This window comes from Talpa europaea (assembly GCF_964194135.1).
Source record: "Talpa europaea genome assembly, chromosome: 4".
Lineage (NCBI taxonomy): Eukaryota > Metazoa > Chordata > Mammalia > Eulipotyphla > Talpidae > Talpa > Talpa europaea.
This window is the reverse complement of record NC_140070.1, coordinates 127325975-127344787: the sequence shown is the minus strand read 5'-3', so window position 1 is coordinate 127344787 and position 18813 is coordinate 127325975. Positions and strand designations below refer to the sequence as shown.

Below are 18813 nucleotides of genomic sequence, written 5' to 3'. Positions count from 1 at the left end.
TTAGAAACAAGTTTAGGATCACGAGATGTTCAAGCATAGGCCATTATTAATAATCCCGTTTCACCCATAAAACAAAGTGAAAGGAGGCATCTTCAGTCCCCATTTGTTAACTGAGTAAAGGGGATGTCTTGGGAGTTTCCTCTCCTCCCTTGGGGATAGGCATGAAGCCTGCAGGAGGCAACGTGCATCTGACTACGGAAACCTTCCCAGGTGGATGTGGCCAAGGAGCCACAGGAAATGTGTTTGCTCGAAGTTGCGGCACCTACTAGTGCCTATAGTCTCTATAATCCATGTTTCTACCTGGTGGGGTCTGCATCTCAGTGGACAAAGGTTGAGGCCTTGTTTGACAGCATTAATGTACCATTCTGCATCTGAATATTGTACCCGGTATGCATCTCAAAACTCTTGGATTATTCAAAGATACTCACTTTATCTCGGCCGAGAATCTTATTTAAAATCACTCTTTCCATCCTGTCTGACAAAAGTCAGTCACCTGAGATCAGGAGAACCAGAATACAATATTCACCCAAGCGCTGGAGGATTCACCTATGTCTGCAAGTGACCCACGGCACCTGCATGCAAAGTCTTGTAAACAGAGTCTAGGTAATAAAAAATATTAGCATAGACCAGGCTAGAGGATGGCAGTGGGGGGTGGGAAAAATACCATTTTACTGTCTGTTTCTTACTTCACTAAATTAATATAAAAGCAAGAATCATTTTGTGGTTTGAAAAAATAGAACAAGACAGACAGCTACATAAATAATTTCAAGTTTTCTATACACATAAATAACGTCCATTTGTGAGGCAGAGGAGAACAAGGCTATATATGTTACATGTGGGATGCTCTAAGTTGCCTTTTGCAGTTAACACTGTATCTTGGGCTCTGCGTAACTCCAACCTGCATACTACTCACTGCATAAATGGCTGCGTAGTATTCCACCAGACAGACATTCTAGTCTTTATTCAACCAGTTCCCTACTGGTGGGCTTTAGTTACAAAGAACTTTCTTTAGTGAGTGGTTCTGTTAATGCAATAAATACATGGCACTATAAAATACTTGGCAAATTGCAGTCAAAGAAAATGAAACTCAACTTTAAAAAATAACAATTTAAACAGCCCAGGAATTTTGAATGGTTTTATTAATTTCAGATCTTTTGAATGCTTATTATTAAATGAGAAAGCTTTCATTATTGCCCCACATACTTCTCAGGGAAATGAAACCTTTCCTTTTGCTTGAAGTGTTTTGACAGAATTTCTGAAAACAAGAAAGGAAGGGCCTCCAGGGGAAAGTGAACACACCAGGCAAATGAGATTCTGGCATTCATCCTCAGGAGAGGGGTTATTTCCAGTCTGCTACTGCCTGCGCCCAGTAGCTATCAGACAAAACCAGACGCAATAAGAAGCACGGGCTCTTTGGGCTACTTTTGGCCTTTATTTTATCCAATTGCTATAGTCTTTTGACAAATTCACCCCAGTCTTTCAAGATACCTTAGACAAGACAAATACTAAGTAATAATCATATAATATAACAATAGTATAGGGTTCTTTTTTTAGCTTGTCTTTATTTTGATCAAAGGACTTTTGTGATAAGGAGTCTAACAAAGCCCAGTGGCCTTCACATCATCTTTTATTCTAAACATGCACTCCAGGCCGAAAGTACCTACAGCGACAGGAACCCCAAGTGTTGACCTCAGTTTCTGAGGCTGGGGCATGCTGCTGGGTCAATGGACTGCCAAACAACCTGTGTGTCTTGAACTCCAACAGGTTGCAAATGAACTTACTGTGCAAAAAGCTACACACACTACTAACTGCCTTAAACATAGTATTCAGAAATATACTCTCAGTGAATGAATAAATGGTTTTAAAAGTCAGCGTATTGTCAAGCTGTCCCTTGGTGACACATCCTTTTCCTAAGAATAGTAAATAGAATGAAGGGTAGGATTTGGTGGCAGGAAAAAAGTAGAAAGATTATTTAGAGTAGCTTCTTCTCTGGTGCACAGAAAAACTGTGAAGTGATTGAAATGAATCTTCAGAGAATCCTCAAACATTCCTTTCTGTCTGGTTTTCTTGATTTACCCTACTGCCATGCTCTTTCCTCGACCCATAAGAAATGATGGGGACATTTATACTCTTGTCGCAAAGTCCTTCTGTCGCAACTCACTTCTGTCAATCCTGATAAACTAATTAGCACTGAGGACTGATACAGCTGACTATATTCTCTCATCAGGAGTCTATATTTTTTAATCAGAGACACAAAAATTAATCTTGAATTTGTTAATATCTCAGGATATCCGAATAGTCACATGAACCTTCTAGTAACACTGAATCACCACCCTGGGCACCCTGATATCCCCTGTGGTTGTTCACACTTAGGGTTATAATTGGGCTCAACCACTTTTCACTGATCCACAATGATATTCCTTAGCCATGTTCTGAACAAAGGGGATAGAGATATCAATTTAATTCCAATGTTGGCTTAACTGGGAGTTTTCTCTATTTATTATGCAGAAAACAACTAAGTTACCAGGTTCTAGTTTACATCACAGATCAAAAATCCATATCTACTTAAATGCAGTCAAAATAAGGAGGTCTGGGCATAAAAGACTAAGCTAAAGGTAAATGTCTGAAACACTCTGATTTTCTGGATATGCTATAAAATAGTCTAAAATATCTGTGGCCCAGATGTAGGACTTGCGTTTGTTAAATGTAACTATACAAACAGTCTGAGGAACTGCTTGTAGCCAATTATGATAGTCATTGCTGGTTGGGGACATATATTGTGTAGTGGTCTCTCAGAAGTGATTTGCAAATTAAATTATTCAAATGTGCTTATCATTAGCAGTTTAAATAAATGACATTTATTTTGGAAAGAGATTAATTTTTAACTTGGCAGCTGTTTTCAGACAGATTGTTGTCAGGTTATTACAGTGACTAACTTTGAAAGAGGGAGGAAATTTATAGGAGATTATTTTATTTTCAGACTTTCAAGCTTGTGTTTCTCCAAGGAAGCAAATGATTTTGTCAATACCCTCAGACACTGGTTCCTGACAACACTGCAATGTTTGCATCTTTGTGACCTGATTTCAATAATAATTCCACATATGGGGAACTAAAAATGTTCTTTAGAAGAGGAATTCTTTAAATATGCTGTTTAGAATTGGTTTTGTTGGTAAATTGAAGATTTATATAGGATTATATCATAAAGGAATGGGATAGTAGATTGGGGAAAGTTCTGAACAGTTAGGAGGTCTGGGCTTAAGTCACAAAACTGAGACGGTCGTTATGCATTTACAAAGGTCTTGGTTCTGTTTCCTCATCTGGAAGAGGAGGGTATTTCTACATGCTCTATATGGGCTTTTGCTAAAAAGTCCATGCACCTATGACACCAGCCAACGCAGCATCAGGTTTTGCCCAAAGTTGTCCTACGATCTGCACAAAGACCAGGTTTCTTCACCTACTGCTTAGTCTGAAAACCCACAATTCCTGCTTCCCATTTACACCCAATTTTAATGTCTCCGCTCTAAAACCAAAGTGATGACAACATATCATCGGACACTGCAGTTATTGATGGGACAGTAACCCCCAAATCATGCTTGATTGCTGGCTAGCAGCAAAGAGAAAAGGAGGAGTTCTTGGAGAAAGGCCAACTTGCATCTCTCTACTTTAAACACTGCTTTGAATTTATCAGCACATGATCAATTCATAGTACAAAGCAACATGCCAAAAATGAAATTTCTATGAAACTTCACAATAGGTTACAGAAATACCATAAAATAGGTACTAACATCCCATTTGGGTTTCCCTCATTGAAAAGAAACTCCAGTAACTAAACTTTCAGCAAGTATGATAAAAAATTCATATTCATATTCATAGCTAGGTCTTCTTAAAGAATGCTTTCAGAATATTACTTTGTAAAACAAATTAAACCATAACCAAGATTGAAATTTATTTTCAGTAAGAAGCAAGAGTCAATTAATTCAAAAGAATATAGAAAATGCTTTAGACATTTTTTTACAAGTGGGCAATCAGATATAACGGTAAGTTCCTTTAAAAAGTTCTTATTTGAGGGTCTTCCTGGTGGTGCAGGGGTTAATGTCTTAGCACTATCAAGCAATGGCCAGCCCCTGTGGGCATGAGTTCAATTCCCGGCCAGTGAGCTAACCCATATAATGCAGCAGACCTCTCCCATCTCAGCAGACTTCTCCTATCCCCCTTCTGCTCCCCTCAGCAATGTATTTCAGTGGCTCTGCCTGTTCTGCTCCCCACTCTGTCTCTGGTGAACCTCTCACCGCCCCTCCCTGCACCTCTGGCCTATGCCATAAATAAGTTCTTGGATGCATAAATAAATAAAAATGAATCTTTAAAAAAGTTATTTGAATATCTTATTTTAAATTTAAATAATTACTTCATTTATCTCTTGAATTACATAAATCATTAGCCTGAAGGCACATGAGAAGTCTTTGCATGACTCAGTGTGAGATGACAGGCATAAAGTAAGATGTTATACCTTGAAGTCATATGTGGCATCTGGGTTTTCATCACAGGCAATAACTTCTGGGGCCATCCAGTAGGGAGTCCCGATGAAAGTGTTTCTCCTGCCAACTGTTCGATCAAGCTGTGCACTGACTCCAAAGTCCACTATTGAAGAGAAGAAAAATGAATAAAGTTTATGATCTTTATATGGTAGATGAAATGAATCTGATTTTAATTAGAAATTATGCATAACATAAATTTACTATTTTAATCATTTTTAAGTATATAGTTCTGTGGCATTAAGTACATTCACATTGTTGTAAAACCACCACCACCATGCAAATCTAGAACATTTTCATCTTCCCTAAAGGAAATTCTATACGCATATGCATTAATTAATAATTCCCTATTCCCCTCCATCCTGACACTGGAAACTATCATTCTACTTTCTGTCTATGAATTTGACTACTATAGACACTTCATAAAATAGAATCATATGTTATTTGTCTTTTTGCCATTAACTAACTTCACTTGGCATAATTCTCAAGGTTAATTCATGCTGCAATATGTATTGTAATTTCCTTTTTTAAGCTGAATGATATATTATGTGCAGATGTCACAGTTTGTTTATTCATTTATGTTCTGATGGGCACATGGGTTGTTCCTACCTTTAGCTATTTTGAATATGTATTTTTAAATTCCATGTTAAAATGGATAGTTTCCCAGTGACGAAAGCATAAAGTGTTATATTTGATTATATTAAAACTCCATGGGGGGTAAAAAATAGGTTTTAAATAAAAGCAGGCTTGGTTGCCATAAAGGTCAGTATGTCGGGAACACACAGAATGTCATTAAGAATTAAATTCTGGAGGCAGACAGCTGAAGTTTGCATCCTGCTTCTGTTACCTAATAGTTATGTGACCCAGGGCTAGTAAATTGAGCACACTGAGTTTTGGTTTGCTAATCTATGAAATTATGATAATGAGATCTAAAGAGTTGCTGATGTTTAAATGACATGATCTATGTAAAGGTGTCTTGTACAGAGTCTGGCACATAATTTTGTCCCAACATGTAGCTTAATTAATGATGAGTTTATATCCTGAGGGTAGCTAATTTGGTCAGTACATAAACAATTGTTTTTCCTTACATAATATATGCTTTTGTTTTAAGGAATATTCATGAGATAAAAGTTGGGCCCAAATGACAACTATAAAATGTTGGAAATTTTAAATTTTTATTAAAAGGTATGAACAAATATTTGGAATTTAAACATAGAGATATTTAAATCTCTGAAAATAAACAATCATATAGTTCTTCTACAGACATATCATGCATCCTGTGGTATATCTGTCAATTCATGCTCTTACACATATATCAAGCAGGCAAATGCATGCAGGATTCTCTACTGTATCTGTATAAGCTCAGGTTGGGTTTGGGAAGGCTCTAATGAACAGCACTAGAGAAAAAGGATTCCCTCACTGAGAACTTTGGCAGATAGGAGTGAAATAATCAATATGCATGTAAAGTAGAATATTAAGCATCTATTTTGCACATGTGCACTCTTGAAATTGATAGAAATACAACTTAAAAATGGCAATACAGCAAAAATTCATTCTTCTAAAGACTAACTGTAGAAATGGGTCATCATTTTTCTGTTAGAGCAACAATGTAAAGAAACGGTAAATATAAGAAAGCACTTAAGGTCAGTCACTTTAATGTAAAGGGTCTTTGTTAAAATAAATAAAACTGAATCATTTCTATCCATTAACTAAGGACATGAATTTATATACCATAATGTATACCAATTCACTCCTAAAATTGCTTTTTAAAAATAGACAAATATTTCCATTCCATTTTTAATACAATGATCTCTAAGTGCACAGTGATAAATTTACATTCAAATAAACACACGTAGCTACTGAAATAATTACATCAATTCCTGCAAATATAGCCTTACTGGATTCGTTCTTACCCAGCTTAACTTCTGCATTTTCAGTCAGCAGGACATTTTGCCCTTTAATATCTCGATGAATCACTTTATGCTGGTGCAGGTGACTCAGCCCCTGGAGTGATGAAGATTTGAGAAGGGTTAACAGGAACATAAACCAAGATGGAAATAAAGTATTTGGGATATTAATGATCTAAAACACATTTAAACCTACCCAGAGATACTTTCATTATTAAATTCACATCTTTCATGTGAATAGGGCTATTATAAACTATAGGCAATTATTCAATATAAACCGAAAACACAGGTGTCTTAGCAATGTATAGTGCTGGCTAAAGGAAAATACTTCCTTAACGACTTTGATCTCAGGTTCCACAGAACCACACAGTAATGATATGGTTCTGACATATGTAAATCTCAGCTAACAGTACCATAAAAGTGAAGTCTGCTTGTATTTGCTAGGTTGTGACAAGAATATCTACAGAGTTTCTGTACCTAAAACTTATTAAGTACCTTCACTTTTTAAAATTTTTAATTATTATTTTATTTTGTTCCATCATTGTTAATTTATGGACAGTATTTGATGTCTCGCCTCTTGTGTAGCTCCTGCAGTTCTCCCACCAACATAGGACACGAGACCCCATCACCATAGCCCCTTGAGCAAGTCCTTCCCCTGTTTTGATCCTTCTCCCTCCCTCTCCCCTGCTATATGCCTCAGATCTATGGTCAGCTCGTAAGTTTTGTCTTTTTCCTGACCCTTTGTTTGGTTTCTCTATATTCCACAAAGAAGTGGTACAAATGGCCAAGCGGAATATGAAAAAATGTTCAACAGCCCCTATCATCAGGGAAATGAAAATGAAAATCACAATGAAATATTACCTCGCACCTGTGAGGATATTAAAGGAGAAAAAAAACAAACAGAAACAGCACATGCTGACAAGGAACTCTGTTACACTGTTGGTGGGGATGTAATATTTTCACTCATTTTTGAGCAATATATGAATTTAAAAGTTGAAATTAACCTTCTATTTACATGGTTTTAATTAAGTACAATAAAATATTTCTGACCAATCAAGAAATGTTCCATTGTCTTTAGTCAATGTGATTCACATTGAAAAAGAAAAACAATTTCTATTGTTTTTGTAGGCATAAATCAAAGTCACTTTTTACTGGTTGATAATACGCGTGACTTTGAGCTCATTAAATAACATAAATATCTGATGACATCCCAAATAGATTGTGTTTCATTTCTTCATGAATTACTCTGATTTTGGTTTCTGTGTGGTACGTACGACTTCTAAAACCTATAGATTTCTCTAAGGCAGCTGTGTTTCTTCAATAAATTATAACCTAAAAGAATTAACATTGAGTGAGTCTTGAAGCAAATTAGTTAATGCAATGACTTTATAATATCAGGTATTAGATACTCAAATGTTATCATTTTATTATTTATGATTCTCCGTACTTTTAATTTTTTTCCACAATAAAATCATGGTATGAAAGATAAAACCGACACAAAAAGAAAACCAAACTAAATGTCTGGATATTTCTACTGAAAATATTCAGCACGAGAATACTGATGCCCCAAAGATCACTGTGTATGTTTAGGTATATCAATAAATATAAATTATGTGACATGACAGGTTGTGCCACTGACTTGTCCTTTAAAAAAAATTACCTATCTTATCTATTCAGTTGGCTCAAAGTAGACATCATGCAGATTAAAATACATGGTTTTCATAGCATAGAGACACCCCACAAATTCTTAAAAGAGGGAATAAAGATAATTTTTCCTCTTTTACTCTCACAGTGGTTAGAAGAAGATAAAAGAACACCTGGGCGAGGTAGAAGTTGTATTTAATGAGTTCATACACTACATGGAAAGTCATCTCTGAATCTAAGGCCACAAAATTTTATAACAACAGATCCTTCCAATGAATGATCTTATTTTAAGTATCAGTTATCATTGGGAGAATACATTTTAAAAAGGACAAAAAACTGTATTTTCATACATTTTTAAACCAGATAGTGAGAGACACTCATGGGGTGAAATATCACAGCTGCATCCAGAACCTTGCAAATAACATGACCAGTAACCCAGCAGTGCAGAAAGACATACTGGGCAGAGCCACCTGAAAGATACTTGGCACCCACTGGGTGTTTGGAAGATGAAATAACCCATCATGATTTCTCTGAATGAGTAAAATTCCAAGTCATATTTTAAATCAAGCTTATACAGGGCCTCCCCTGGTGGCACAGCGGTTGAGCGCTGGGCTGTGAAGCTGCCCGCAGCCTCTGCAGCACCGGTTCGATGCCCAGACGCCGGCGAGGGTCCCACATGGCTCGACAGGCCTTCCTGTCTGGCCTGCTGCTCCCCTCAGCAGTGTATTTCGTCAGTCTGCCTGTTCTGTTCTCCACTCTGGCTCTGGTAAATTCTCTCACCTTCCCACGCTTCTGACTGTACCCAGTACTTGTATAAATAAATAAATAAATAAATCTTAAAAAAAAAATTAAGATGACATAATGGTATATAAGATAAACCTAAGAGTTGAAGGAGAGCAGCAGCCAAACCTCCTGGCTTCCTCCTCAAATTTTTTGTGTGCTGTTTGAGAAATGTTTATGTCTATTCCAAGCCATGGAGACATTTTCCAGTGTTTTCTCTTTAGAGTTTTATTTTTTTTTTTATCTTTCATCTTGATATCTATAACTCACTGTAATTAATTTTTGAATATGGAATAAAGCAGATTCAAGCTTCAATTTTGTATAGTGTTATTCAGTTGACCATGATGATTTACTGATACGATCACCCTTTCCCCATACACTGCACATTTCATCTATCATAAATCAAGGATCCATATGAAGGGAGTCTATTCCTGGACTCTCAATTCTGTTTTATTGACAATTTGTCTATTCTTGTGACAATACTACTCTGTCTTAATCACTCAGTGCCTTTAACATTAAGTCCTGAGAAATGGCAGTATAAATTCTCCAGTTATGTTCTCCAAGATAGCCCTGACTTTCTGCCAAGAATTATTTCCATACAATGTTTTAAAAATCAGTTTGTCAATATCTGCACATATACCTGTCATGATTGTGGTAGGAAGTTCAATGAAGCCATGGATCAATTTGGGAAGCATATTTTACAATATTAGTTTTCTAATCTGTGAAATGGTATACATCTTCATTTACTAGTTTCCTCTTTAATTTCTTTCAGTAATATTTTGTAGTTTTCAATATAGACATTGTCCAAATCTTTTTAGAATATATTCTAGGTATTTGTTTTTTATACTACTATAAAATGTTATTGTTTTAAAGGTTCACCCCCTATTTGCTTAATGTGGTTTGAATTAAATGAATAAACAACATTTTTAACCTTCCATTCATCCATCCATTCACAGCACATAATCTGTCTCTCAAAGTCTTATCACAGACACATCATGAAAATAGTTTTAGATTCTGCTGTTTATAAATAAATGTTCTGTTTATAAATAAATGGTTGCCAAGTAGATCTAGAAAGAATGCTCAACGAGAGATAACTAAACAAATAAACAAAAAATATAAATGTTTACCTTTTCCCTGAAGTGAAGTGAACAAACATGGTAACACTTCACATTGCCTGACTTGGATTTACAGGCAAACAGGAAAATTTTTTTCAGCTCTTTTGATTGACAGAGGTGATGAAATCACATAATAGTTTTTTGAGGCAAAATCAGTTAAACTAAGCTTAAATTAGTTGTAAACACTCAAAAATGCAAAATTCAAGCTATCAAATATCTCCAAAACAATTCATTTCCTAGAAGGAACACTATCTCTATGACTTATAGTCAGATTTCTAATGGAAAACACCATTGGTAATGAATGCCATGTAAGGGAAATCACACAAATGAAAGAGCAAGTGGGCTTATTCACTTCCACTAGAGCAGACCACAACAAACTCCCCCTCCACTATCACTGTTAGAATAACATGTTAAAGAAGTTTCCAATATGTTTATGAACTTAAGTGGAAGGTTAATACAAAGTTTAACACTTCCCATGACAATACCTGTTGTTACTTGTGTGGTTACTTACTCGTAAGATCTCCCTGCAGATGTATGCAATCCACTCCTCCTTCAATGTGTTACCTTTTGTGTTCTTGATCAGGTCAGTGACAGAACCAGCGCCACAAAACTCCATCACCAGCTAACAAAGGAAGCAAACAAACCATTATTATAATTCTATTTCACAGTTTCCACTGGGTTGAGATAAGAAAGCATAAGTTATTCTAGTTGGCTGCTGTGGAGCACCACCCCTGCAAAGAAAAATGACCATTAAATGATATATAAATCACTAACTTACAATTACAAGCAAGGGAATTGAAACAGTAATCAAAGCATCAAAAAAAAAAAAAAAAAGAAGTTCAGGACCAAATGGTTTCATTAATGAGTTCAATGAAATCTTCATAGATGAACCAACACTATCCTCCTCAAAATCCTCCAAAAAATCAAAGAACAATAAGCATTTCCAAATACACTTTTTGATGCCAAAGTCACTGTGATGCCAAAAGCAAACAAGGATACACAAAAAAGAAAACTATAGATCAATATCCCCACGAACATAGATGTAAAAATCCTCAACAAAGGCCTCTTTGGTGGTGCAAGGGTTAAAGTCTCAGCACTATCAAGTTATAAGCAGCCATTGTGGCCTAAGTTTGATCTTCAGTAAGGGAGCTATTCCACGTGGTGCAGCAGACCTCTCCTGTCTCACCCACTGCTTCCCCAGCAGTGTATTTCAGTAGATCTGCCTGTTCTGCTCCCTGCTCTGTCTGTGGTAAGTCTTCTCACTCCCGCACCTGTGGCCTACACCCCAGTTCTTGTATGCGTAAATAAATAAAAATAAATCTTAAAAAAATTCTCAACAAAATCTTAGCAAATCTGGGCGGTTGAGCGCTAGGCTGAGAGGCTGCCTGCAGCCTCTGCAGCACCAGTTCGTTCCCTGGCAGCCAGCGAGGGTCCCACAAAAAAAAAAAAAAAAAAAAAAAAAAAATCTTAGCAAATCAAATTCAACAACATACTGAAAAGGTATGACCAAATTGGATAAATTCCACAGATGCAAAGATTAACATCTGCATCCAAATTAAAATTATTTACCACCTCATCAAGATGAAAAATAAAAATCATATGATAACATCAATAGATGCAGAGAAAGCACTTGACAAGACCCCAAATCCATTTATGACAAACATTATCAAATAAAATGGGGAGAAAAGGAACATACCTCCAAATCATATAGTTGATGGCAAGCCCACAACAAACATCAACTCAATGGAGAACAATCAGGTAAAAGATAAGTCTGTTTACTTTTACTACTATTATTCAACAGCATTGGAAGTACTATCTAGAGCAATTATTCATAGAAAGAAATAAATTAATCCAAATCGGAAAAGAAAAAGTAGAACTATCACAATTTACAGATCATGTAATAATAGAGAAAACTCTAAAGACTCCATTAAAAATCTGTGAATAGGGCCTCCCTGGTGGCGCAGAGGTTGAGCGCTGGGTTGCGAAGCTGCCTGCAGCCTCTGCGGCGCCGGTTCGATCCCCGGCTGCTCCCCGGCCACCAGAGGAGGATCCCACATGGCGCGCAGACCTCTCCTGCCGCCCGCTGCTCCCCTCAGCAGTGTACTTCGGTCCTTCTGCCTGCTCTGCTCCCGGCTCTGGCTCTGGTGAATTCTCTCACCCTCCCGCGCTTCTGACTGTACCCAGTGCATGTATAAACGAAACAAACGAACAAATAAATAAATAAAACATGCCTCTATAAAAGAAAAAAAAAAAAAGAAAAAAAAAATCTGTGAATAATAATAAGAGAGTACAGAAAAGTGACAGTCTACAAAATCAACATACACAACTCTGGTGTGTTCTTAGAACTATAGAGAAAGAAATCAAGAAAATAGCAGCATTTACAATCACATCAAAAACAACTGAGCACCTAGGAATAAACTTAACAAAGGAGGTAAAAGAACTGTACAATGGGGCCTCCCCGGTGGCGCAGCGGTTGAGCACTGGGTTGCGAAGCTGCCCACAGCCTCTGCAGCACCGGTTCGATCCCTGGCTGCTCCCCGGCCACCGGAGGAGGGTCCCACATGGTGCGCAGGCCTCTCCTGCCGCCTGCTGCTCCCCTCAGCAGTGTACTTCGGTCCTTCTGCCTGCTCTGTTCCCCACTCTGGCTCTGGTGAATTCTCTCACCCTCCCGCGCTTATGACTGTACCCAGTGCTTGTATAAACAAACAAATAAATAAATAAATAAAACATGCCTCTATTAAAAAAGTCATTGTTTAAAAAAAAAGAACTATACAATGAAAACTATTAGTTATTGTTTTAAAAGAAGTACAAAGATGACACAAGGAAGTAAAAAAAAATTCCATGGATTATAAGAATAAATGTTGCTAAATGGTCACAGTTCCCAAATAATTATAGAGATTAAATGCATCCCTATCAAAATTCCAATGGCATTCTTCAAGGAAACATGCAAATATTTCTTCAATTTATATGGAATCACAGGAGATCATGAATAGCTAAAGCAATCCTGACCAAAAAAAGAGCAGAGGTATAGCACTATTTATAATAGGTAAGGCTGAAAACAACCCAAATGCCCAAAAGTAGATGACTGGATCATGAAGATGTGGTACACATACACAATGGAATACTATTCAGCAATCAATAAAGATAAACTAATGTCATTTGCAGCAACATGGATAGAATAGAAGGGATTATGCTCAGTGAAATAAGTCAGAAAGAAAAAGAAAAATATTGGATGGTTTTTCACTTATAGGAGGAATATAGGGAAACAAAATACAACTAGAAGTCAGACATTCTGCAGGGAAAGGGGAGGGAGAAGAATTAAAACAAGGAGGGAAGAGCACAAGGGTCTATGGTGATGATGCACAGGTGAATTGGTGGTGGAAATTTCATTGGTGGGGACTACACCCGATGTAATATATATATAAAGAAATTAAATTTTTTTAAAAAGAGCAGAGGTGTTCTGCTCCCATATGTCAAATTATACTACCAATCAAAAATAATCAAAACAATATGGTATTGGAATAAAAATATACACACAAGTCAGCTCAATAGAACAGAATTGTGAGCCCAGGAATAAACCCACACTTAACTGGACATAGGAGTCAAGATAATCCAATGGAGAAAGGAAAATATATTCAACAAATGGTGTTGGGGAAATTGGATAGCACACACAAAAGCACACACAAAAGAATGAAACTAGACCCTATCCCTTACCATATATAAACATTAACTTAAAATAGATGAGACACTTGGGTGGAAGACATTAAACCAGAAAACACATAGAGGAAAACATAGCCAAAACACTGTCTTCAGATGTCTTTGGGGACTCAAAATATGATGGCAAAGAAGACAAAAGAAAAATAAACAAATGGGGCTACATCAAACTAAAAAACTTCTGCACAAAGAAACTATTATTAAAAGAAAAAAGTCACCCTAACAAATTGAAGAGCATAGTTACACATCATACATCTGACAAGGGCATAATATCCAGAATCTACAAAGAAGTTATACAATACAACAGTAAGAAAACAAATAACCCAGTCAAAAAAAAAAAAACAAAACAAAACAGAAAAACAGGCAGAATTGCTAAATAAATACTTCTCCAAAGAAGACATAGATAGTCAGCAGGCATATGGAAAAATGCTTATCATCACTTATTATCAGGGAGATGCTTCTTCACAATGAGATGTACGTCACACCTGTGAAAATGGCCCATATCAAAAATACCAGAAATAAGTGCTGGTGAGGATGTAGAGAAAACGGAACACTTATACACTGTTGATAGGAATATAGACAAAAAACACTATGGAGATTTCCCAAATCATTTAAAAATAGATTTACCATACGATCCAGAAATACCTTTCCTAAGTATCTACCCAAGGTATACAAAAACATTAATTCAAAGGGATATATACACTCCTATGCTTATTGCAGCACTAGTCATAATCGCCAAGTAATGGAAAAAAAATCTAAGTACCTTAAAACAATGAGTGCACTAAGATGATGTGGTGTATATATACAGTGGAATACTACTCAGCCATAAAAAGATGAATATTTGCCATTTGTGAGCACATGGATGGAACTGTAAGGGATCATGCTAAACCAAGTGGTCAGAAGGAGAAAGACTAATACTAACTGATTTCACTCATGTGGATTATAAAGAAACAGCAAAAAGACAAAGAAAAACAAACCAAAACAAATTCTTGAAATCTGACTGAAGGAATAAGGTCATGAGAAGGGGGCATCAGGAATATGAGCAAAAGGGGGAGGGAACTCAATGAACTATTGGGGAGAATAATTGGTGCTTTGGTGGTTGGTGTTGGTATGGTAACATACATTTGTAGATATGTGAACCTATACTCTAAAGCATAAATATCATTGTAAATGAATGTTACCTCAAAAACCACAATGAAATAAATATAACTTCTTTCCAAAATGATAGAAAAGGTTGTTTTTTAATTTTCATATCTAAAAATCATAGTTGGAAATTGAAGGAAATTTCCATATTGTAAGTATTTTTTAAATGAGGGCAGCTAGGTGGTTCAGAGATAGTTGAGAATAGTGCTGTGCTTTTCCCCAGCAGTTGAACTTTGTCTATCCCATAGAAGCAGAATTATTCCCTTCTCTGAAAGAACTATTAGTTCTCTAGACTGTCCTAAGTTAAGACAATAGAAGTGCATGCTGTTTATATTATTAGGTTGCAAGTGGCACTGTAAACTGTCAGAGTAGGGACTATCTGTTTTTAATTAACTTCAGCAAATGTTCCCAGGAGGTTGGACATATTGAATAAATTCAACGAACAATAAGCCCTAATTTAGCACCTTTCATCCAAGAAGCTCCAAGTTCTCTATAAATATAAACTCATTAAAGTACTCAGCAACCTCATAAAATAGGAAGAAAATAAACATCTTCCTTTCTTAACAGGGAAGTAGAAACTAGAAGAGGAAAAACAACCCATCTGTTTTTACATTCATTTTCAGATTTTGGAAAACACATCCATTTCCATATTTTATTCTTCTTCAAGAAGAGTCTCAACAAAAGTCACCTTGTTAGGTAGTTACATATTTTTTGTTGTTATATGAAGAGAAATCAGAATAACTAGCAATCAATCCCTGACTTGACATTAGAAAATATACTAAAGTGGAACCATAATGTAATCATAATGATGATTTTGGCTTTGTCTAAATGTATATTCCTGACATCAATGCAATATCACTGGATCCTAACAGATACCCCTTCCAGAAATCTCTGGACATAAATTATGTTTGTTATTTTCTGTCTGCCAGTAGCTACTCAATAAAGAACTTCTGAAATGAGTTTCATGAATGATTTTACAAAGCCTGTTCTCCAGAAAAGGTTCCATGGAGAACATGGAAGGGTTCCATGGAGAACATGGAAGGGTTCCAGAGTGCCAATGGAAGTTTAGGAACCTACCAGAATCTTTTGTAAGAAAATTTGGGTGTCATAACAGACCATGTATTAAGTCAGTAAGAGTTGTAAGATTACCATATGATACACAGGATCATATCAGAAAAGACTCAGGAGTCACCTTGGAAGAGGCTCTTCGTGGCCAAACATGGAATAATATGAGCATCAAAAAGAATTATAACTGCAGTGTTTTTAAATAAATGCATTCAGTTAAGCAAATATTAGATACGCTTAACTCAATGCATTAATAAACAAGTCTATAAACAGTGAAGAAAATGAAGAAAGAACTTATTTTGAGAAATGGTGATTAAAAAATCAAAAATATATGCTGCCTTTCTTATACAAAACTTACCACTGGGTAATTACATAACAAAAGAAGTAAAGCTTCTCTTCAAAAAGCACAAGTATTTCATCTAATAAATGAAGAGGGCAGTGACAGAATTAGGATATCATTATTTACTATCCCTAATAAATGAATGGGTTTAGGCACTAATCATTGGTGGTTACTAACATAAAAAAAAAAAAATAAGAAATAACCAGATATTTTTGCCTCTCGATTCAAATAACATATCACTTAAGAAGTAGTCTTGCCAAAAAGAAAACAAGCAAACAACTAAAAACCTAAATTGGATCAAGCCTCTAGTTCCAACTACTGAATTACAAGAAATATGGAGGACTAAGGAACATATCAAGGGGATACAATAAACAAGACCTAGAATAAAAAACTCCACAGAGCCAATGACCCATTCACTTCAACAAATAAACTGTAGGAGGAAAAAGAGAGATGGAGGGAAATCTATCATTTTAAAAACATCTACAAAGATATACAAAAAATGCAATGAATATAATGTCTCTGGATACTGAATTTTTAAAGTAGCTATTAAAAATTCTCAGACAATTACAACTTTGAATGTAAACTAGATATTTAATGATATTAAATCAAAGGGGCCTTCTAAATGGAATCTGCTGTGGTCATTTCCAACCTTCCCTTTCCAAACCCAAACCCTCCATAATACAACGCTAAAGAAAATGCCAGCATAGAGCAACCATGGTTCAATGACAGCAAAACAGACTGAAGCAACATCTTTGACTACAAAGAAAATATTTTCCGAAGTGAGCAAAACATCTTTGTGCCTCTTTTCCAAATCCAGAATCAGCTGGAGGACATGTCCCACCACTGAGCCCCATTAGGCCGTACAATTACAGTTCCCAAGGAAAGCAGAGGAAGCCCAGTGACTCCAGTCTTTTAAAATTAGATTGGAAAAAATAATTTCAAATATTCAATAGGAAACAATCCTGCTCTAGCCAGGCACTAATGTCAGTGATTTCTATAATTTGCTTCTCCATTCAGCTCCAGCTGAAGACTGCTAAATTCTTTTCATCTCACTATGGAACAAAATGATTGTTAAATTATGTAATGGGATTTTTTTTAAAAAAAGGAAAAAGAAAGAAACCAGCATTTGCTAGCAATCAGTTCCTGTAGCCACACAGCAACACTGATAATTACTGCCACTGCACAGCAGGGACCCTCCCTCACCACAAGTAACCCCATCACTTTAATAAACAGAAACGGGGCTCAACATGCCAAACCCAGCAGCAATAAGTCAATAACATCACATTTCACAGGCAAGAAATAATGGATCATTAATATTCTTCCAAAAAGAAAGATCACAAAGATCTTCCATGAGGGCAACAGAAACTTAACATTTACTGAGAATTTACTATGTGCCAGGCACTAGGCTAAGTGATTATGCAACTGTTAGTTCATGAATTCTCCTTCCCCTCAATTCCCCTTTCTTTATTTGGAACTGAAGCTCAGTGATGGTCTGCAGCCTAATCCAAAGCGTATATACTCATTCAGTAACCAGAACAGAGTTGAAAGCATGTATCCCAGCACTAGCTTTGCGATGTTGGTGTTTTCCAACCACCCTGGGCTCAGCATCCTATCAGCATCACTACAAAGTACAAAATGAAAGCATCGGCCTCACTGGTCTAATGTGAATATTAACTGTGTCCATGAATGCAGAGCTCCTAGAACCTAAAAATCTCAATCTCTATTTATCCCTTTCCATTCTTTCATCTGTTTGTATTTATAAAAGAGCAACAGGAAGAATTTCCAACTTGGAAGATAACATCAATAGCTCTGTAAAAACCTCTTCAGTTGGATGATGAAGACACAGGGCTAAAAGGTACTTTACAAGTGTCATTGGGCACACGTGCTCCTAAAAACTCGATTCATGAAAAATACCAAGAACATAGGTGTATTTTTCAAGCTTGTGTCACATGGCAGGAAGACACAGGGAGGCATTTCAGGGCATTGGATCTTTTCATGTGGAAGGTTGGAAAACAGTGGAAAGCTTTTATTTATTTATTTATTTATTTTTAAGATTTTATTTATTTTATGTAGAAGATCTGGGGTGCAGGCCAGAAGTGCAGAGGGTGAGAAGATTCACCAAAGACAGAGTAGGGAGCAGAACAGGCAGACTGACTGAAATATACTGCTGAAGGGAGCAGCGGGCAAGACAGGAAAGGTCTGGAGTGCTGTGTGGGTTAGCTTCCTGGCCGCTAGTCGAACTCAGGTCCTAGCTGTGGAATAGCTGAGACTTAAATCCTAAGGCCACCAGGGAGGCCCAGATGGTGGAAAGCTTTTAAAAGACTCACACATTTGGAATTCTCAAGATCATCTAAATAGAATGAAATACATGTGTCTTTCACTTGGGAAGAAAAAAGGCAGATGAAGTGGAAGGTGAGGGCAGAACTGTTCTCGGACATAACGGGGACTAGGCCAGGGCCTGGGACCACATCATTGAGGAGATACTTAAAATAGCTCAACATACTTAACATACAGGGCTGCACACTGCAATTATTCAGAAAAAGCCTGTTTGGGTTATTTTGTTATGAGCAATT

The 18813-nt window shown here is 36.5% G+C and overlaps 1 protein-coding gene across 9 annotated transcripts in view; it reads right to left on the bottom strand.

Annotated features, from left to right (window-relative positions):
* TNIK (TRAF2 and NCK interacting kinase) overlaps positions 1-18813 on the bottom strand; it is a gene marked incomplete at both ends in the record, with an annotated part of 390832 nt that overhangs the window by 120332 nt on the left and 251687 nt on the right. For all 9 annotated transcript variants that reach the window (XM_084231409.1, XM_084231410.1, XM_084231414.1 and 6 more), the window contains 3 exons: positions 4508-4638; positions 6446-6536; positions 10490-10600. In XM_084231409.1, the coding sequence (XP_084087535.1) occupies positions 4508-4638; positions 6446-6536; positions 10490-10600 (333 nt within the window). The remainder of the gene's footprint in view (positions 1-4507; positions 4639-6445; positions 6537-10489; positions 10601-18813) is intronic.